The sequence below is a fragment of the Anomaloglossus baeobatrachus genome, chromosome 3 (genome assembly GCF_048569485.1).
Source record: "Anomaloglossus baeobatrachus isolate aAnoBae1 chromosome 3, aAnoBae1.hap1, whole genome shotgun sequence".
Lineage (NCBI taxonomy): Eukaryota > Metazoa > Chordata > Amphibia > Anura > Aromobatidae > Anomaloglossus > Anomaloglossus baeobatrachus.
Genome location: NC_134355.1, coordinates 218,947,376 through 218,970,361, shown reverse-complemented (window position 1 = coordinate 218,970,361; position 22,986 = coordinate 218,947,376). Strand labels below are relative to the sequence as shown.

Sequence of the window (22,986 nt, the reverse complement as noted above, 5' to 3'; positions counted from 1 at the left end):
TTGAAAAGCAGAACACATCCATTTTGGCATTAAACGCTGCAGTTGAAAAAGCAGGAAAAAAGCAAAGTGGGGCCCTAGCCTTAGGCGGGGTTTGCACGTTGCGACATCGCAAGCCGATGCTGCGATGTCGCACGCGATAGTCCCCGCCCCCGTCGCAGGTACGATATCTTGTGATAGCTGGCGTAGCGAAAATGATCGCTACGCCAGTTTCACATGCACTCACCTGCCCTGCGACCGTCGCTCTAGCCGCGTCCCGCCTCCTTCCTAAGGGGGCGGGTCGTGTGGCGTCATAGCGACGTCACGCGGCAGGCGGCCAATAGCGGCGGAGGGGCGGAGATGAGCAGGATGTAAACATCCCGCCCACCTCCTTCCTTCCGTTGAGCCGCCGGCGGCAGGTAAGGTGAAGTTCCTCGCTCCTGCGGCTTCACACACACCAATGTGTGCTGCCGCAGGAACGAGGAACAGCATTGTACCATCGCTGCAGCATAATTATGGAAAAGTCGGAGCCTGCACCGATGATACGATAACAACGCTTTTGCGCTCGTTCGTCGTATCATCTAGAATTTACACACAACGATGTTGAAAGTGACGCCGGATGTGCGTCACTTTCGATTTGACCCCACCGACATCGCACATGCGATGTTGCAACGTGCAAAGCCGCCCTTAGACACAGCCGGTGTTAGATAATTTAGGCACAGCCCTAAAGCCACAATGAATTATGGGAGTTGTAGGAACTCAACCCAGGAAGTCAGAAGAGAGATTAACCCCATCAGAGCTGGAGCCAGCAATGACCGTGTGCTGCTAGTGCACAATAAAAGGTATTATTGCTGAAAAAACATAATAGATGTGTGGAGAGGCACATAATAGCAAGATTTATCGGAAGAAAAAAAAAATCAGTTTTGGTAACTGGACAACTTCTTTAATACTCAGCTCGGAAATGCACTATTTCGCTGTTTCTGAACAGTTCAAATTCCATTGTCACGTGCCGTGGAGCCATGTCACATGACTGTGACGTGGGCAAAGGTCCTCGCACTGGAGAGACAGGAAAAGAAGGTGTCCCATTGCGTTTAATGCCGTCTGTCCAGGGCTGACAGGCAACGCCGGTATGAGGCTGGTGATGTCCCTGTAGCGCAGTCTGTACCAACTGTCATTCCGAGCAGTCATTACGAGTCCGCTCGCTGCAAAGGAAAGCCGCTCTGACAGATAAACACGTGTGTGCGGTTCACGGCCCGGGCGTGACAGACGTGTCTGCCTCCCTAGTGGACTCTTATATCGTGAAGAGTTTGAAACGCAAGCCGGGAGGAGCGTGCTGGTCATTATGGCCGGCGGCCGGGGCTGCGACAATGACCGTGATCACCAGTACTGCGAGCTGTGCGGCAAAATGGAGAACTTATTGCGCTGTGGCCGCTGTCGCAGCTCGTTCTACTGCAGCAAAGAGCATCAGCGTCAAGACTGGAAGAAACACAAGCAGGTGTGTGTGGGCATGGCTCACGCCGAGGGCAAGACTCCCCCGGTGGCCGGTAACGGAGCTCTCAACCAAGGCCCTTGCTCACGATCCACGCAGCGGGACGTGTCCGGCGCAGAGACCCTGCCGTGCCCACGATCCACGCAGCGGGACAAGTCCGGCGCAGAGACCCTGCCGTGCCCACGATCCACGCAGCGGGACGAGTCCGGCGCAGAGACCCTGCCGTGCCCACGATCCACGCAACGGGACGTGTCCGGCGCAGAGACCCTGCCGTGCCCACGATCCACGCAACGGGACGTGTCCGGCGCAGAGACCCTGCCGTGCCCACGATCCACGCAACGGGACGTGTCCGGCGCAGAGACCCTGCCGTGCCCACGATCCACGCAGCGGGACGTGTCCGGCGCAGAGACCCTGCCGTGCCCACGATCCACGCAGCGGGACGTGTCCGGCGCAGAGACCCTGCCGTGCCCACGATCCACGCAGCGGGACGTGTCCGGCGCAGAGACCCTGCCGTGCCCACGATCCACGCAGCGGGACGTGTCCGGCGCAGAGACCCTGCCGTGCCCACGATCCACGCAGCGGGACGTGTCCGGCGCAGAGACCCTGCCGTGCCCACGATCCACGCAGCGGGACGTGTCCGGCGCAGAGACCCTGCCGTGCCCACGATCCACGCAACGGGACGTGTCCGGCGCAGAGACCCTGCCGTGCCCACGATCCACGCAGCGGGACGTGTCCGGCGCAGAGACCCTGCCGTGCCCACGATCCACGCAGCGGGACGTGTCCGGCGCAGAGACCCTGCCGTGCCCACGATCCACGCAGCGGGACGTGTCCGGCGCAGAGACCCTGCCGTGCCCACGATCCACGCAGCGGGACGTGTCCGGCGCAGAGACCCTGCCGTGCCCACGATCCACGCCGCGGGACGTGTCCGGCGCAGAGACCCTGCCGTGCCCACGATCCACGCAGCGGGACGTGTCCGGCGCAAAGACCCTGCCGTGCCCACGATCCACGCAGCGGGACGTGTCCGGCGCAAAGACCCTGCCGTGCCCACGATCCACGCAGCGGGACGTGTCCGGCGCAGAGACCCTGCCGTGCCCACAATCTACGCAGCGGGAAGTGGTCGTCGGAGGGACCACCCTGAGTGCTATCAACGAGGAAGACTACACACAGAAGTCAGGAGCGGCGTGTGCAGCCGGCAGACGAGATGAAGGCCTGGAGAGGCCCAATGGGCACAGTAAGCCAATCTTACAGAAGCTGGCCCTGGAGTACATTGTGCCCTGCATGAACAAGCATGGCATTTGTGTGCTGGATGACTTCCTAGGCCAGGAGTTTGGGGACAGGATTGCTGGTGAGGTGAAAGCTCTGCACAGCACGGGACGCTTCACAGATGGCCAGCTAGTGAGCCAAAAGAGCAGCGACTCCAAGGACATCCGTGGGGACCAGATCACTTGGGTGGAGGGCAAGGAGGCGGGATGCAAGGCGATTGGGCACCTGATGAGCAGCATGGATGACCTGATACGTCACTGCGGCAGCAAGCTGGGCAACTTCAGGATAAACGGAAGAACCAAGGTGGGAGACATGCTGATCTGTAGGTGTGTTGTTGGGTGGGGCGCCACTCACTGCTGTCCCATGAGATTATCTCCAAAGCTAATCCAGCCTTTAGGTAGTAATGATCCTACTGAGCCACACACTGCACCTACTACCTGAAGAAATGAGTCAGACAAAATCCTACAGCCTAACTGTATAAAAGTGCTTACTTGTGTGAGCCCCCCACATCTTCTGCTGCCCTTAAAGGCGTTTCCCCCAGGTAAAATAATATACGTTCCAGCGTTGCCAGGGCTCACGAGGGATTTTCACGCCACACGAGCACTAGCTCTGGCTTCCTTCTCCCCGCCTTTGGACCAAACAAGTTAATCAACAGGAAGTGAGCGCTACGGCTGCACTCATTTCTTGTTGATTGCTCATAGTGTTGACTTCCATGTGCCAGCATCATCGCAATTCCTGAAACTCTTGTGCATGTGTGCGGCTCACTTCAGCATTGTCAGTACGCCACAGAAGCTGGGTATACATGTTCCAGATTCAGAGAGGCACACTGTGCATGATCAAAAGTGAAGAAGCTGTTTTCTGATCATGCGCTGCGCGCCTCTAAAGCCACGGCACGTATACCCAGCTTCTGTGGCGCACTGACAATGCTGAAATTAGCTGTGCACATGCGGAAGTTTTCCAGGAACTGTGATGACACCGGCTCATGGATATCATGTTATCACGCTCACATCTATGCACCTGAGAACTAACAGGTAGTTGCTAACCTGCCTGTTGTGCCTGCCAGCGATATAGCGTCTTCCGCTGACGTCACCTCGACAGCATGTTGACTTATCCTTTGCTCTCTTGCATTTTTCCTGCTGACTTTAAAGGGAACCTGTCAGGTCAAAAAAAGCATAAGCTACAAGCAGGAGCCTGTGTGAGCTAGTAACACCTTCCTACCCACCCCTGTGTTGTAATATGAAAGTAATAAAATACGTTACATTACTTACATATTCCCTATGTAAATGAGCAGGTCTCTACCCCCATGGGCGTCACATCACCCTGTAAGCGTTTGCATGCTTTTCATGCTATAACGCCCCTGTGGACGTCAGGGCTGTGGAGTCGGTAAGCCAAACCTTCGACTCCGACTCCTCAATTTTCCTTGCACCGACTCAACGACTACGACATATATTGCTTATAGTTAAGTGAAAAATTTATTGTAGTACATGAACATGTGCATGTGAACATCAGACATTTAATAATATTTATGATACAATAATCAAGATATTTGGCTAGAACAAATAATATAGATAGAATAAAATATATTTATTAGAATACAACTTTAGAACACAAAACTGTAATAAATTGTAAATATGTAATACACTATAATATACAGTAGATTACATATATATCTTGTGTGTGTGTGTGTATGTGTATATATATATATATAATTACATATTGTATTACACATTTACAATTTATTACAGTTTTTTGTGTTCTAAAGTTGTATTCCAATAAATATATTTTATCCAAATATCTTGATTGTGTCATAAAAATGATTACAAGTCTGATGTTCACATTGCACTACAATACATTTTTCACTTAAATATAAGCAATATACTAAATGTTGTTATTTAGTATGTTTTTGTTGAAAACTGTTTTTTTTTGCCACTTACATTGTGTATTACATAGTGTATATATATAATTATACACACACACACACACACACACACACACACACACACACACGGGGCGAACCAAAAGTAATGATCAATAATAAACAAACACAGTGAATATATTAAAAAAAAAAAAATTCTACATAGTCTCCTAACAAAGAGAGAGGGGAGCCAGCACGATCTGAAATTGGCATGCATCATATAAAAAGTGAAAATTCACAGATTTATTCCAACTGTACTACAATAAAAAAAAAATGAGATTTTTAGCAAATAATTGATCAATTTTTTGAGCCACCCCTGCCAACGTCACGGCAAATCTCAATAGGGGGGTCCTACTCTACATTCTGTATTTCATGTGCCATGCGGCCTCCTAGATAAAGTTAAAAGCAGAACCATAATAGAGCACACATACCTGTAACCTGTATATAACCGCTTCTATGTTGCAAAAAAGGCACTTGTGGATAGAGACCAGCCCAGGTCCCAGCATGTGGAGCAAGCTCTGCACCATACCAGGACTATATCAGAACTGATCCTCCCAGTGCCAAACAGCAACCATTGATAAAGGCGGACCAGATCCAAGATGGTGCTTAATTAGCATTGCCTGTGGAAAGGGGTGAGGTAACTGAATCTGAACAGTCTCCTAACAAGTCTATACATTTAGTCCATCTCTTTTCTAAACTTAGAATTCCCTTCGAAAAAAATTCTTTATCTTGACCTTCAAAAAAATCCCTAACAGCGGTTATCACGTTGCTATTGTCGTCAAATTTCTTGCCACGGAGGTGTTCCTTGAGGCGAGGAAAGAAAAAGAAGTCACTGGGGGCTAGATCTGGCGAATAGGGGGGTGTTCCACCAGTTCAAAGCCCGCTTCTTGAATTGTTGCCATGGCAACTGCAGCTTTGTGAGGCGGCACGTTATCTTGATGAAACAGCACTCCAGCCTGCAGTTTGCCGCGCCTTTTCTCCTTGATAGCCTCCTGCAATCTTCTTATTTGTTCTGCGTAGTAGAAGCCCGTAATAGTGGCTCCCTTCTCCAAATAGTCCACCATAATAATTCCTTCAGCGTCCCAAAAAACGGACACCATAACCTTCCCTGCTGAGCTTGACACTTTAAATGTCTTCGGCGTCGGCTCGATGTCATCGATTGTTGTTTAGTTTCGGGATCAAAGTGGTGGATCCAGGTCTCGTCCATGGTCAAAAAACGTGACAAAAAATTCTCCTTGTCTGCTTGGAACTTTTCGAGATTTGCTATTGAAATGTCAACTCATTTCTTCTTTTGCTCGTCTGTTAACATTTTTGGCACCCAACGCACGGAGACCTTTCTCATATGCAATTCTTTTGCAAGGATTCTTTGAATACTGCCATATGAGATCCCTGTGACCTCAGCTACATGCTTGATAGTCACTCTTCGATCTGCCAATACAACTTCTTCAACTTTTTTCACGTTTTCTTCATTGATGGACGTGGATGGGCGTCCTTCACGATGTTCATCTTCCGTCGATGTTCTTCCCAGCTTAAATTCCTTGGCCCAGCGTGCAACTGTGGAATATGGAGGAGAAGAGTCCCCCAATGTTTCTACCAAGTCGCTGTGTATGTCTTTGATAGTCATTTTTTCAAGCAGAGGTATTTGATGACAGCTCTGAGCTCGTTTTTTTTCCATTTTGATGTTCACGCCTCGGCAGTTCATATTCAAATGAATGTAGCTCCCGGGAATCGTGGCCTATTTGTGATTTTTTTTTTTTTTTTTTTTCCCCTGGACTAGTGGGTACCTAAGAAGAGAGAAGAAAACATTTTATTTTAATTTCTGTGTGCAATAGAAATAACCGATTATCATTACTTTTGGATCGCCCCTCGTTATATGTGTGTGTGTGTGTGTGTGTGTGTGTGTGTGTGTGTTAGATATAACACTAAAAACATACTAAATAACATTTGTGCAGTCTATGAATTTGTTCTAAGAAATAGAATTGCTTCCATCAGATCCTCCTTCATAGATGACCTCAAATCTGACCTAATAATTTTAAGGCTAAAGAACAACCTCTCTACACTAACTTGGGTTAGAGGCAAAGCCGTAACCACATGAGCAACATCTCTATCAATTTCCAGGTATAAAGGAATGGACTCATGCACAGTCAGTTTTGATGAATGGTTGAATTTTTCTATTTCTTTGAGAGCAAGTGAAAAATTTTACTGAAATCTGGTCAATCTGCTGCTATAGGAGACGGAGTGAAATCTTTTTCCTTGCGGCAACGCGTTTTCCATGTCATCCAAATACTTGTTAAAGTTAAACTCCTCATCTGATGAGGATGAAGATATGGCAGCAGTAGCACTGTCAGGCCCCAAGTCCTCTTTGCGCCTGGCAGTCCTGTAGCCGCTCATCCTGACTGCTACCTCACTCAAAGCTTCTTTTCCTTTAGTAAGCTGTTGATCATCAAGAAGTATATGATGACTTGGGTCCACATAAACAGCTGCCAGAAGAATTTTATTTTCCAATAGCTGTGTCTCTCTATGTTTCATTGAAGCATAAAAGTCATCTGCGATTAAACCTCCTCTTTGGGACAGGCAAAATAGCAAGTTCTTCCATTCCCTTATGAAAATGCCAGGAATTAAATCCTCAGCTTGTAACTTTTTAGTAATGGTAAATGGGTGATTAAGCAATTACTTCAATTCAGCCACCTGTGTCCATTGACCTTCATTTAATGTTACTTGAGGATTCACCATATCTATAAGAAACTATTTTAGTTCAAGCAATCGCTCAGTCATTAAATATGTGCTGCCGATTGACTTGATCAACAATTGCCCCTTTCCCAGCACGTCTCTTCAAGATGGAATCAATTTTAGGGGTTCTGGCAGCAATAACCAACTTCCTCACTTTTCCAATTAGATTTCCAGCATGTCCGCCCAGTTTCACACATCCGGCTTTTCGCCGGTTTGGCGGATGCGGCGCACGCCAGTACAGTATGATACAGTACAGTGGCAGCGCCGCAACTTTCGGGTCACATGCTTCGGTCACATGACAGCATGTGACCGGCGTTTGTCGCGCTGCCACTGTACTGTATACACTGTACTGGAGTGCGCCGCATTTGCCAAACCGGCAAAAAGCCGGATGTGTGAAACCGGGGTCCCTCTTGCAGACTATCTCTTATTGCCAGCTGCAGCGTGTGCACAACACAGCGCATGTGATGAATACGAAAGTGTTTTGAAGCAGTTTCAACAAGATCATCTAATCCTAAAGTATCATTTTGCTGTTCTTCTGCTGTAATATCTGTTTGTTCCTCAGTTACATGAACAGCACTGGGGCTCCATCTCTAACGTAATACATTTTCTTCTAGATGTTGTTCTTTACTCTCATTCATCAGTTTAATTGTACTTATCAAGTTTGAATCGTTGTCCGTTACAATGGCAAGAACCTGTTCTTTTTTGAGTTTGTAGTTTGTAATCTTGCAGAACTTTTTCCACTAAGGCCTGGAGAATCTGGCTGGTGTGATGAGCTTTACTATATTTTACTGTCAGTGTCTTGCTAACAATTTCTTTCTTGTCAAAAACATATCGAACATTGATGGCAAAATAATTCAGTGAAATGCAGTGACTCTGGGCATCGTAGCAAAGGCAATAGGTTTCAAGATAGGACGTTCAGACACATCGTTTTGTGAGGATCCTCACAAAGAATGAGCATGTCAGTTTGTGGCCTTTTTCTAATCTGCTTTTGCTATTGAAAGCATTCCTTATGAGCTCAAAAACCTTTCAGGTGATGCGGTTTTTTTAAAAAGCTGATCTGCTTTTGCAGCTGACAAACGTTTCCTCAAAAAAACGCAGCAAAAACGCTGTGTGTGAATGTAGCCTTAGATCAGGAATAGAACAGCCATTTATAGGACATTTCATAACTTTCCCAAATTCCTATGAAAAAATACTCAGCACATTCTGCATTAAACTACTGTCCCCAATTTATTATATATTTTAGGAGTCGGAGTCGGTGCATTTTATACCGACTCCGACTCCACCAAAATGAATTCCGACTACACAGCCCTGGTGGACGTGATACCATGGATTTACAGCAAGTTGGGCTGTAGTGTGTACATCGCCCAGGCCAAAAGCTAATGCTCTACCAGGATACAGCTAAACCCCCACTAATGTGGAAGCGTCACAGGTGCAGGAGAAGCAGATCACACACACACCTCCATGGAATGGAGGGGAGGCGAATGCTAGATGATAAAACTGCACACTGGTGACTTGCATAGAGCGCTGTTCACATGCAGATGGCACAGTCACAAACCCGCAGCCTATTAGTGACGCCCTTCTATTAGATCAGGCGGGCTGCCAAGCCGTACCCCATTGTGTATCATGCATGGACAGACACTCTACAATGCAAGGCCCAACAGAAAGGGGCCTGGCTGTATCCTGTACAAACAAAAAAATATGAGGTTTTTGTTGGTATTTATGGCCATAAAACGTAAGACTACACCCTCGTCACGGGACCTCATGTCTGTAGGTCCCTACACTAAATATAAAAATAGCAACAAATTGATGGATTTACATCAGCGACGTCACCGTCGGCTCCTTCAGAATCCCACGCTTGCCATGCTCGCCGCCTTCTCATTCTGGCGTTTACTTGCCGAGTTCAGATGCGCGCTGCGCATGACCGGAGCCGCAGGAGTCTTCTGAGCATGCGCAGTGTGCGTCTGAGGCAGACAAGCAAACACCAGGATAAGAAGGCGGCGAGAATGGTAAGCACGCACGCGGGATTCTGAAGGAGCAGACGTGACGTCACTAATGTAAATCCATGGTATCACACCCACAGGGGCGTGTTACCATGGAAAGCATGCAAACTCCCACAGGGCGATGCAACTCCCATGGGGCTGGAGACTCTGCTCATTTGCATAGGGAATATGTAAGTAATGCATCGTATGTTATTACTTTCATATTACACAATATTATAATGCATGGATGGGTAAGAAGGGGTTACTAGCTCACACAGACTGCTGCTTGTAGCTTATAATGCTTTTTTGACCTGACAGGTTCCCTTTAACTGCAGTTGCACTCCATTGACAGAGCAGCTAATTTGCTGTAAGGGGCATTTTATTTTTGGTTAATATCTATTTATTTATTTTCATAAATTTTGGTTTCATTAACATTTTTGCATCGTAAGGCCTTGTGTGCATGCTGCATTTTTTGCCACATTTTTCGGGTGCAGTTTTGGTTCCAAAACTGCATGCATTTCCTTCCCCAGCAAAGTCTATGAGATTTCATTTTTGCTGTGCGCTCATTGCGGTTTTTTTTGTTCTTTATAGTGACCACAAAGATGCAGCATGTAAATTCTTTTTGCGTTTTGTCCCTGCGTTTCGGAGGACTGGCAGACCTATTTCCAGCTGACTCAGGGTCGGTGAGCGATTGATCCCTGGTATCCCATGTACAGTCTATGGGGAACAGAATCCAGCACAAAGGGGTAGGAGCAAGTGCTTCATACTAACCGATTCACCGAGGTGGCTGTTACACTGCTCCCACGGCCTCTCATTTTTCTTCCTGGGCTGCTCATTAGACTCATACATATTCACCACTTCCCCTGCCCATCGATGTCTGTGATTGGTTGCAGCAGACAAGCCCCCATGCTGACTGAAAGCATGTCTGAGTCTTCCAATCACAGACGCCGGTGGGCGGGTCTAGATCGTACAGTAAAATATATGAAAAAAAAGTGTAGGTTACCCCCATATTATGATACCAATACAGATAAAGCCTGACAGCTGGGGTCTGTTATACTCAGACTGAGGATACCCATGGTTATTTGGCACCCTCCAGTCTAAAAATATCAGCCTGCAGCCCCCGGAATTACCGCATCCATTAAAGGGAAGGTGTCGCGGTTTTTTATTTTTGTATTAAAAAGTGATTATGATATCAAGTATTTTTAATATAAAATTAAAATCACTGCTTATTTAGTTTTTATTTCATTCTAATTTTTCTGGAGGCACTGGGGGCTGCCATGCTGGATTTACTGTGTGTGTAACGACAGTTACTCCTTTTATGGGAGCCCCTGTGCATAGACTCTGATAGTCGGAATCCGACTCCTAGGCTTATTACAGGAGAGTTCCCTGCTGTGAAATGGACGCACCTCCTAGGCTGTCCAGATCACAGCAGAGGGAGGAGATCAGCGCCATCTTTCTGAAGCTCACAGCGGTCATGTTGTGTGCTGAACTTTTTCCCCTGTCACCCGTTCGGCCCATGGGAGTAGTGTACCGGTGCCCCCCCCCACCCGCCGATGCTATAGTCTCCAATTACACCCCAATGCTCTCCACCCCGACCTGTCACCTGTCAGCCTGTGTGAGTAGTGTACGGCTCCCCTCCCTCCCCGGCCACAGCGGGCGTGTGTGTGTGTGTGTGGCAGAGCATTTTGTGTACGTGCGTGTGGCAGAGCATTTTGTGTACGTGCGTGTGGCAGAGCATTTTGTGTACATGCGTGTGGCAGAGCATTTTGTGTACGTGCGTGTGGCAGAGCATTTTGTGCGTGCGTGTGGCAGAGCATTTTGTGCGTGTGTGTGGCAGAGCATTTTGTGCGTGTGTGTGGCAGAGCATTGTGTGTGCGTGCGTGTGCTAGAGCATTGTGTGTGCGTGCGTGTGCTAGAGCATTGTGTGTGCGTGCGTGTGCTAGAGCATTGTGTGTGCGTGCGTGTGCTAGAGCATTGTGTGTGCGTGCCTGGCAGAGCATTGTGTGCGCGTGCCTGGCAGAGCATTGTGTGTGCATGCGTCTGGCAGAGCATTTTGTGCGTGCATGTGGTAGAGCATTCCTTTCTCGCCTTTTCATTGGGGGACACAGACAGTGGTAGTATGGTGTCTCCAGGGAAGGCGTGACACTAGATTGAAAAAGTGTTAGCTCCTCCTCCCACAGCATATACCCTAGCTAGGCAGGAAACTAGCTCAGTTTTTTCTAGTGTCAGCAGGGAGGCTGACATGTCTGGTCCTGCCCTACCAGGTGCCTCAGGCCAGCTTTTTTTGTTTTTTCTTATTCATTCTATTTTTGATATGGGGCAATACCAGGGTGCCCTGCCACCCTCGTTCCCCCCGCGTATGGGCAGACCTGGCGTGCACAAGCTGTCAGTCTTCCCTCGCGCCCAAGTGGTCGGGTCTGCGTACCCCTCCAGGCTCCCTGGAAGCACCTCACACCAAGGTAGCTCCAGAGGGCTAAGCAGAGCCGAGGACCTGCTTCGGCCTTGAGCCGAAGATGCATCCCTGAGATCCCCGCATCCATCAACGACGCGTCTTCAGACGGAGCCAGGAGCAGGTAGGGAGACGACGAGTCATCTGTCCTCTGCATCCAAACCACCGCCTGGAAAGGCGCCGGAGGGGCGATGCAGGCCGTGATCCCGGGGAGCATCATTAATTTAGCCCCCGGCTTCGGCCTGCATTCTAGCAACTCAGGAGCAGCTCCTTTCCGATTGGCCGTCACGTTAGTCCCAGCCCTGGGACCAATCAGTCTCCGGGGGCTGTCTCTCTCCTCCAGGCTGCCAGGAACACTGGACGCCATTTTACACTTGGGGAGCAGACACGGGTGAGATCGCCTCCTTGGCTCTGCACTTCTGCAGCACTATATACCGCTCTGCTCAGCGGTATATCGCTGTCTCTCTAGCGGTGTGCGCCTGCTGGCTAGCGGTAGATATCAGCTACTAGCGGTATATACTGGCTCAGCCTGCAGGTATATGCCGACTGTTTGACAGTATATGCCATTTTGCTATCGGTATATTCCGGCTCTGCATAGCAGTCACTTTATAATACTGCTAGTAGCTCCTCACTCATACTAACAGTAGCATATCCCTATATAAGGCTGTAGGACTCTGTTGCTGACATGCGTAACCGCAAGGGTGATAAAGCTTCCCAGGCGTCCTCTACGGACCTGTACTATGCTTGTACCACCTGTGGACGCTCGTTTTCTAATGGCCGAAGCTATCCACTATGCCGGGGCTGCGATGCCCCTACTACCGTGTCACAACAGACCCAGTTGCCGGACCAGGAGGCCGTGCAGGGTTTGGATTCTGCCCCGGCCACCGGCCAGGCAGCACCCCTGTCTGATGACGTTCTTCCTGCATGGGCTCTTCTAATGTCTAAAAGGATAGATGACCTTGTCACTCAGATATCCCAAACCTCAGGCAGCCTTCCCCCGGCTCAGCTCCTTCAGAGGCGCCCGCCTGCTTTGTTTGGTCCTTCTTCCCCAGAACGTAAAAAGGCTGCTTCCAAGAGGCGCCATTGCGACCTCTATGCCTCTTCCGACTCGGACGATGGTCAGTCTGACCCGGGCTCTGTGACTTTTAGTAGTCACGATTCCCAAGACTCTGACTCTGATTCAGATGTCCCTTCCGAGTCTAGCATATAGAAGACACACTAATTTCGGCTGTCAATCACTCTTTGTCGATTTCTTATCAGCCTCCGGACCCGACTTCTCAGTCGGCAATCAAGCGGGCCAAGAAGCCTCCTAAGTCCTTTGCCCAGGATCCGGTTTTTCGTCAAATCATCCCTATCTCAAGGGAAGTCCTGTCCACTGGCAAGTAGTCACGACAGATGCCAGCCTCATAGGCTGGGGAGCGGTGTTTCTCCACCACAATGTTCACGGACGCTGGTCTCCCTCCGAACACTCCCTTCACATCAACGTTCTAGAGATCAGAGCCATATTTTTGGCCCTTCAGAACTTTCAGCCCTTGCTATTGGGTCTCCCTGTTCGGATCCAGTCACACAATACCACGGCTGTGGCTTACATCAACCGTCAGGGAGGAACTCGCAGCAGGGCAGCGATGAAAGAAGTATCCAGGATTCTTCTTTGGGCAGAGATGCACATTCCCATTATTTCAGCTGTCCATATTCCGGGAGTAGACAACTGGGCCCCAGACTTTCTCAGCAGACAGGGTCTAGCGGCAGGGGAATGGTCCCTCCACGACGAAGTGTTCCATCAGATCACTCTTCGTTATGGACTCCCAGATGTGGACCTCATGGCGTCTCGGATGAACGCCAAGGTACATCCCTTCATATCCCGGTCGAGAGACCCGCTAGCGCTCGGCTCCGACGCTCTAGTCTTCCCGTGGTCGCAGTTTCGCCTGCCCTACATCTTCCCTCTGTTTCCTCTCATTCCGAGAGTAATCAAGAAAATCAAGGCAGAGGGAATTCCCGTGATCTTCGTGGCCCCGGACTGGCCCAGGAGAGCCTTGTACCCAGAGCTTCTCCAACTTCTCAGCGACACTCCCTGGCGTCTCCCCGACCGCCCGGATCTTCTGTCGCAAAGTCCAATATTCCACCGGAATACAGCACAGCTGCATCTGATGGTGGTGTGCTTGAATCCTTGATTCTAGCCAAGTCAGGTCGGTCTTCTAAGGTAGTTCATACCATGCTTAATGCTCAGAAGCCCTCCTCCGCCAGTATCTATCACAGGACCTGGAAGACCTATCTTTCCTGGTGTGACAATCATAACCGGTCGCCCCTTGTTTTTTCAATCCCTGATGTGCTAGCCTTTCTGCAAGACGGTCTGGACTCGGGACTAGCCCTCAGTACCCTTAAAGGTCAAGTTTCTGCCTTGTCAATTTTTTTCCAGAAGCAGCTGGCTTCTCACCCTCAGGTCCGTACCTTAGATCCCTGGGATTTGAATCTGGTTCTCGGAGCTCTTCAGCTTCCTCCTTTCGAACCTTTAAGAGAAATCTCTCTTCAACGTCTCTCTTGTAAGGTTGCCTTTTTAGTCGCCATTACCTCTATCAGACGAGTGTCCGAACTGACGGCCCTTTCCTGTCGCTCACCTTACCTGATATTCCATCACGATAATGTGGTCCTTCGGCCTTCCCCCGCCTTTCTTCCGAAGGTCGTATCTTCTTTCCACTTGAACGAAGACATTGTGTTGCCGTCATTCTGTCCGGCCCCGGTCCACTCCTTTGAAAAAGCCCTTCACACTCTAGATCTTGTTAGGGCTCTGCGGATCTACATCTCCTGAACAGCGCCGTTGCGCAAGTCCGATGCCCTCTTCGTCCTCTCAGAAGGACACAAAAAGGGCAACCAGGCTTCTAAATCCACGATTTCTCGATGGATCAGGACTGCCATCTGTGAGGCATACAAAGCACGAGGTTTTGTTCCCCCTCAATCTGTGCGGGCCCACTCTACGCGAGCAGTGGGTGCTTCCTGGGCTATCCGCCATCAGGCTTTGGCGGCCCAACTTTGCAAGGCCGCTACCTGGTCCAGTGTGCACACGTTTACAAAATTCTACGGAGTGCATACGCATGCCTACGCGGATGCTGCTCTTGGAAGACAAGTCCTTCAGGCGGCAGTAGCCCATTTATAAGTGGCTACTGCTCGGTTTCTTGACAGTGTTGATATGTGTTCACTGCAGTTGTTAGTTAGCTCTTAGTCTGATGTTATGCACTGTTAATAGTTCAGTTCCCACCCAGGGACTGCTTTGGGACGTCCCACTGTCTGTGTCCCCCAATGAAAAGGCGAGAAAGGAAATTACATTTTTGTGTACTCACCGTAAAATGTCTTTCTTGGAGCCTTTCAGCTCCCACCCTTGTGTTTTCGTTGTTCTTCTACTACTGCTTTTACACCAAACTGAGCTAGTTTCCTGCCTAGCTAGGGTATATGCTGTGGGAGGAGGAGCTAACACTTTTTCAATCTAGTGTCACGCCTCCCCTGGAGACACCATACTACCACTGTCTGTGTCCCCCAATGAAAGGCTCCAAGAAAGACATTTTACGGTGAGTACACAAAAATGTAATTTTTGTGCGTGCGTGTGGCAGAGCATTTTGTGTGTGCGTGTGGCAGAGCATTTTGTGCGTGCATGTGGAAGAGCATTGTGTGTGCGTGCATGTGGAAGAGCATTGTGTGTGCGTGCATGTGGAAGAGCATTGTGTGTGCGTGCCTGGCAGAGCATTGTGTGTGCGTGCATGTGGCAGAGCATTGTGTGTGTGTGCATGTGGCAGAGCATTGTGCGTGCATGTGGCAGAGCATTGTGCGTGCGTGCATGTGGCAGAGCATTGTGCGTGCGTGCATGTGGCAGAGCATTGTGCGTGCGTGCATGTGGCAGAGCATTGTGTGTGCGTGCATGTGGCAGAGCATTTTGTGTGCGTGTATGTGGCAGAGCATTTTGTGCGTGCATGTGGCAGAGCATTTTGTGCGTGCATGTGGCAGAGCATTGTGTGTGCGTGCCTAGCAGAGCATTGTGTGTGCGTGCATGTGGCAGAGCATTTTGTGCGTGCATGTGGCAGAGCATTGTGTGTGCGTGCATGTGGCAGAGCATTGTGTGTGCGTGCATGTGGCAGAGCATTGTGTGTGCGTGCATGTGGCAGAGCATTGTGTGTGCGTGCATGTGGCAGAGCATTGTGTGTGCGTGCATGTGGCAGAGCATTGTGTGTGCGTGCATGTGGCAGAGCATTGTGTGTGCGTGCATGTGGCAGAGCATTGTGTGTGCGTGCATGTGGCACAGCATTGTGTGTGCGTGCATGTGGCACAGCATTGTGTGTGCGTGCATGTGGCAGAGCATTGTGTGTGCGTGCATGTGGCAGAGCATTGTGTGTGCGTGCCTGGCAGAGCATTGTGTGTGCGTGCCTGGCAGAGCATTGTGTGTGCGTGCATGTGGCAGAGCATTGTGTGCGTGCATGTGGCAGAGCATTGTGTGTGCGTGCATGTGGCAGAGCATTGTGTGTGCGTGCATGTGGCAGAGCATTGTGTGTGCGTGCATGTGGCAGAGCATTGTGCGTGCGTGCATGTGGCAGAGCATTGTGCGTGCGTGCATGTGGCAGAGCATTGTGCGTGCGTGCATGTGGCAGAGCATTGTGCGTGCGTGCATGTGGCAGAGCATTGTGCGTGCGTGCATGTGGCAGAGCATTTTGTGCGTGCATGTGGCAGAGCATTTTGTGTGTGCATGTGGCAGAGCATTGTGTGTGCGTGCCTAGCAGAGCATTGTGTGTGCGTGCATGTGGCAGAGCATTGTGTGTGCATGGCAGAGCATATTGTGTGTGCGTGCATGTAGCAGAGCATTGTGTGTGCGTGCATGTGGCAGAGCCTTTTATGCGTGCCTGGCAGAGCATTGTGTGTGCGTGCCTGGCAGAGCATTGTGTGTGCGTGCCTGGCAGCGTGCATGTGGCAGAGCATTGTGTGTGCGTGCATGTGGCAGAGCATTGTGTGTGCTTGCATGTGGCAGAGCATTGTGTGTGCGTGCATGTGGCAGAGCCTTTTATGCGTGCCTGGCAGAGCATTGTGTGTGCGTGCCTGGCAGAGCATTGTGTGTGCGTGCATGTGGCAGAGCATTGTGTGCGTGCATGTGGCAGAGCATTGTGTGTGCGTGCATGTGGCAGAGCATTGTGTGTGTGTGCATGTGGCAGAGCATTGTGCGTGCGTGCGTGCATGTGGCAGAGCATTGTGCGTGCGTGCATGTGGCAGAGCATTGTGCGTGCGTGCATGTGGCAGAGCATTGTGCGTGCGTGCATGTGACAGAGCATTGTGCGTGCGTGCATGTGGCAGAGCATTGTGTGTGCGTGCATGTGGCAGAGCATTTTGTGCGTGCATGTGGCAGAGCATTGTGCGTGCATGTGGCAGAGCATTGTGTGTGCATGTGGCAGAGCATTGTGTGTGCGTGCATGTGGCAGAGCATTGTGTGTGCGTGCATGTGGCAGAGCATTGTGTGTGCGTGCATGTGGCAGAGCATTGTGTGTGTATGTGGCAGAGCATTGTGTGTGCATGTGGCAGAGCATTGTGTGTGCATGTGGCAGAGCATTGTGTGTGTGTGCATGTGGCAGAGCATTGTGTGTGCGTGCATGTGGCAGAGCGTTTTGTGCGTGCATGTGGCAGAGCATTGTGTGTGCATGTGGCAGAGCATTGTGTGTGCGTGCCTAGCAGAGCATTGTGTGTGCGTGCCTGGCAGAGCATTGTGTGTGCATGTGGCAGAGCATTGTGTGTGCGTGCATGTGGCAGAGCCTTTTATGCATGCCTGGCAGAGCATTGTGTGTGTGTGTGCCTGGCAGAGCATTGTGTGTGTGTGCCTGGCAGAGCATTGTCTGTGCGTGCCTGGCAGAGCATTGTCTGTGCGTGCCTGGCAGAGCATTGTGTGTGCGTGCATGTGGCAGAGCATTGTGTGTGCGTGCATGTGGCAGAGCATTGTGTGTGCGTGCATGTGGCAGAGCATTGTGTGTGCGTGCATGTGGCAGAGCATTGTGTGTGTGTGCATGTGGCAGAGCATTGTGCGTGCATGTGGCAGAGCATTGTGCGTGCGTGCATGTGGCAGAGCATTGTGCGTGCGTGCATGTGGCAGAGCATTGTGTGTGCGTGCATGTGGCAGAGCATTGTGTGTGTGTGCATGTGGCAGAGCATTGTGCGTGCATATGGCAGAGCATTGTGCGTGCATGTGGCAGAGCATTGTGTGTGCGTGCCTAGCACAGCATTGTGTGTGCGTGCATGTGGCAGAGCATTTTGTGCGTGCATGTGGCAGAGCATTGTGTGTGCATGTGGCAGAGCATCGTGTGTGCGTGCATGTGGCAGAGCATTGTGTGTGCGTGCATGTGGCAGAGCATTGTGTGTGCGTGCCTGGCATAGCATTGTGTGTGCGTGCATGTGGCAGAGCATTGTGTGTGCGTGCATGTGGCAGAGCATTGTGTGTGCGTGCATGTGGCAGAGCATTGTGTGTGCGTGCATGTGGCAGAGCATTGTGTGTGCGTGCATGTGGCAGAGCATTGTGTGTGTGCATGTGGCAGAGCATTGTGCGTGCGTGCATGTGGCAGAGCATTGTGTGTGCGTGCATGTGGCAGAGCATTTTGTGCGTGCATGTGGCAGAGCATTGTGTGTGCATGTGGCAGAGCATTGTGTGTGCATGTGGCAGAGCATTGTGTGTGCGTGGCAGAGAATTGTGTGTGCATGTGGCAGAGCATTGTGTGTGCGTGCATGTGGCAGAGCCTTTTATGCGTGCCTGGCAGAGCATTGTGTGTGCGTTCCTGGCAGAGCATTGTGTGTGTGTGCATGTGGCAGAGCATTGTGTGTGCGTGCATGTGGCAGAGCATTGTGTGTGCATGTGACAGAGCATTGTGTGTGCGTGCATGTGGCAGAGCATTGTGCGTGCGTGCATGTGGCAGAGCATTGTGCGTGCGTGCATATGGCAGAGCATTTTGTGCGTGCATGTGGCAGAGCATTGTGTGTGCATGTGGCAGAGCATTGTGTGTGCGTGCCTAGCAGAGCATTGTGTGTGCGTGCATGTGGCAGAGCATTGTGTGTGCGTGGCAAAGCATATTGTGTGTGCGTGCATGTAGCAGAGCATTGTGTGTGCGTGCATGTGGCAGAGCCTTTTATGCGTGCCTGGCAGAGCATTGTGTGTGCGTGCCTGGCAGAGCATTGTGTGTGCGTGCCTGGCAGAGCATTGTGTGCGCGTGCCTGGCAGCGTGCATGTGGCAGAGCATTGTGTGTGCTTGCATGTGGCAGAGCATTGTGCGTGCGTTCATGTGGCAGAGCATTGTGTGTGCGTGCATGTGGCAGAGCATTGTGTGTGCATGCATGTGGCAGAGCATTTTGTGCGTGCATGTGGCAGAGCATTTTGTGCGTGCATGTGGCAGAGCATTGTGTGTGCGTGCATGTGGCAGAGCATTGTGTGTGCGTGCATGTGGCAGAGCATTGTGTGTGCGTGCATGTGGCAGAGCATTTTGTGCGTGCATGTGGCAGAGCATTGTGTGTGCATGTGGCAGAGCATTGTGTGTGCGTGCCTGGCAGAGCATTGTGTGTGTGTGCATGTGGCAGAGCATTGTGCGTGCATGTGGCAGAGCATTGTGCGTGCATGTGGCAGAGCATTGTGCGTGCGTGCATGTGGCAGAGCATTGTGCGTGCATGTGGCAGAGCATTGTGTGTGCGTGCATGTGGCAGAGCATTTTGTGCGTGCATGTGGCAGAGCATTTTGTGCGTGCATGTGGCAGAGCATTTTGTGCGTGCATGTGGCAGAGCATTTTGTGCGTGCATGTGGCAGAGCATTGTGTGTGCATGTGGCAGAGAATTTGTGTGTGCGTGCCTAGCAGAGCATTGTGTGTGCGTGCATGTGGCAGAGCATTTTGTGCGTGCATGTGGCAGAGCATTGTGTGTGCGTGCATGTGGCAGAGCATTTTGTGCGTGCATGTGGCAGAGCATTTTGTGCGTGCATGTGGCAGAGCATTTTGTGCGTGCATGTGGCAGAGCATTTTGTGCGTGCATGTGGCAGAGCATTGTGTGTGCATGTGGCAGAGAATTTGTGTGTGCGTGCCTAGCAGAGCATTGTGTGTGCGTGCATGTGGCAGAGCATTTTGTGCGTGCATGTGGCAGAGCATTGTGTGTGCGTGCATGTGGCAAAGCATTGTGTGTACGTGCATGTGGCAGAGCATTGTGTGTGCGTGCATGTGGCAGAGCATTGTGTGTGCGTGCATGTGGTAGAGCATTGTGTGTGCATGCCTGGCATAGCATTGTGTGTGCGTGCATGTGGCAGAGCATTGTGTGTGCGTGCATGTGGCAGAGCATTGTGTGTGCGTGCATGTGGCAGAGCATTGTGTGTGCGTGCATGTGGCAGAGCATTGTGTGTGCGTGCATGTGGCAGAGCATTGTGTGTGCGTGCATGTGGCAGAGCATTGTGTGTGCGTGCATGTGGCAGAGCATTGTGTGTGCGTGCATGTGGCAGAGCATTGTGTGTGCGTGCATGTGGCAGAGCATTGTGCGTGCATGTGGCAGAGCATTGTGCGTGCGTGCATGTGGCAGAGCATTGTGTGTGCGTGCATGTGGCAGAGCATTGTGCGTGCGTGCGTGCATGTGGCAGAGCATTGTGTGTGCGTGCATGTGGCAGAGCATTTTGTGCGTGCATGTGGCAGAGCATTGTGTGTGCATGTGGCAGAGCATTGTGTGTGCGTGCCTGGCAGAGCATTGTGCGTGCATGCATGTGGCAGAGCATTGTGTGTGCGTGGCAGAGCATTGTGTGTGCATGCATGTGGCAGAGCCTTTTATGCGTGCCTGGCAGAGCATTGTGTGTGCGTGCCTGGCAGAGCATTGTGTGTGCGTGCCTGGCAGAGCATTGTGTGTGCGTGCATGTGGCAGAGCATTGTGTGTGCGTGCATGTGGCAGAGCATTGTGTGTGCGTGCATGTGGCAGAGCATTGTGTGTGCGTGCATGTGGCAGAGCATTGTGTGTGCGTGCATGTGGCAGAGCATTGTGTGTGCGTGCATGTGGCAGAGCATTGTGTGTGCGTGCATGTGGCAGAGCATTGTGTGTGCGTGCATGTGGCAGAGCATTGTGCGTGCGTGTGGCAGAGCATTGTGCGTGCGTGCATGTGACAGAGCATTGTGTGTGCGTGCATGTGGCAGAGCATTGTGTGTGCGTGCATGTGGCAGAGCATTTTGTGCGTGCATGTGGCAGAGCATTGTGTGTGCATGTGGCAGAGCATTGTGTGTGCGTGCCTAGCAGAGCATTGTGTGTGCGTGCATGTGGCAGAGCATTGTGTGTGCGTGCATGTGACAGAGCATTGTGTGTGCGTGCATGTGGCAGAGCATTGTGTGTGCGTGCATGTGGCAGAGCATTGTGTGTGCGTGCATGTGGCAGAGCATTGTGTGTGCGTGCATGTGGCAGAGCATTGTGTGTGCGTGCATGTGGTAGAGCATTGTGTGTGCGTGCATGTGGCAGAGCATTGTGTGTGTGTGCATGTGGCAGAGCATTGTGTGTGCATTTGGCAGAGCATTGTGTGTGCATTTGGCAGTGCATTGTGTGTGCATGTGGCAGAGCATTGTGTGTGCATGTGGCAGAGCATTGTGTGTGCGTGCCTAGCAGAGCATTGTGTGTGCGTGCCTAAAAGAGCATTGTGTGTGCGTGCATGTGGCAGAGCCTTTTTTTATGCGTGCCTGGCAGAGCATTGTGTGTGCGTGCCTGGCAGAGCATGGTGTGTGTGCGTGCCTGGCAGAGCATGGTGTGTGTGTGTGCCTGGCAGAGCATTGTGTGTGTGTGTGCCTGGCAGAGCATTGTGTGTGTGTGTGCGTGGCAGAGCATTGTGCGTGCGTGCCTGGCAGAGCATTGTGCGTGCGTGCATGTGGCAGAGCATTGTGTGTGCGTGCATGTGGCAGAGCATTTTGTGTGTGCATGTGGTAGAGCATTGTGTGTGCGTGCCTGGCAGAGCATTGTGTGTGCGTGCCTGGCAGAGCATTGTGTGTGCGTGCCTGGCAGAGCATTGTGTGTGCGTGCATGTGGCAGAGCATTGTGTGTGCATGCCTGGCAGAGCATTGTGTGTGCGAGGCAGAGGATATTGTGTGTGCGTGCGTGTGGCAGAGCATTGTGCGTGAGTGTGGCAGAGCATTGTGTGTGCGTGCATGTGGCAGAGTATTGTGTGTGCGTGCATGTGGCAGAGCATTGTGTGTGCGTGCATGTGGCAGAGCATTGTGTGTGCGTGCATGTGGCAGAGCATTGTGTGTGCGTGCATGTGGCAGAGCATTGTGTGTGCGTGCATGTGGCAGAGTATTGTGTGTGTGCGCAGAGCATTGTGTGTGTGCCTGCGTGGCAGAGCATTGTGGGTGAGCGTGCGGCAGGGCATTGCGGGCGTGTGGCAGAGTATTGAGGGTGAGCATGTGGCAGTGCATTGCGGGCATGTGGAAGAGCATTTCAGGTGGTCGTGCATGCAGAGCAATGCACCATCATGCTGCTTGGTCACAAACACAGTATATACACAGTGTTCACATGGTATATAGTATATACACAGAATATATAGTATATACACACAATACACGGTATATAGTATATACACACGCTGGCTCCGCCTCCCTCATGCTGCTCGGTCACACACAGTATATAAACACTGTACACACGGTATGTAGTATATACATACAGTATATGGTATATAGTATATACACATGCTGGCTCCGCCTCCTTCATGCTGCTTGGTCACACACAATATATACACAGTGTACACACGGTATATAGTATATACACACTGTATAGTATATGCACACAGTACATAGTATATACGCACGCTTGCTCCACCTTCTTCATGCTGCTCGGTCACACACACAGTATATACACAGTGTTCACACGGTATATACCGTGTTTTTCCAAAAATAAGACCACCCCCAAAAATAAGCCCTCGCAGGGATTTTCAGCATTTTCGGAGAAAGGCTTAAATATAAGCCCTCCCCCGAAAATAAGCCCTAGTCGCGGATCAATAATGAAGTGTCCCTGCAGCTAAAAATGTTACAGATACTGCAGGACACTTCATTATAGACAGCGGCACCAGGCAATTACACTGACCCGACACTGAGCGGCAGGACCTGCAGTGATCACTCACCCACACACATCAGCTCTCACACACACACACAATCAGATCTCACACACAAACATCGGATCGCACACA

General features: G+C 50.8%; 1 protein-coding gene across 1 annotated transcript in view; it reads left to right on the top strand.

The window, feature by feature from the left end:
- The first annotated feature begins 990 nt into the window (after window positions 1–990).
- The window catches only part of LOC142296301 (uncharacterized), a 184,160-nt gene continuing 162,164 nt past the window's right edge, over window positions 991–22,986 (top strand). The window contains exon 1 of the mRNA XM_075339725.1: window positions 991–3,031. Coding sequence (XP_075195840.1) covers window positions 1,319–3,031 — 1,713 coding nt within the window. The 5' untranslated portion in view covers window positions 991–1,318. The remainder of the gene's footprint in view (window positions 3,032–22,986) is intronic.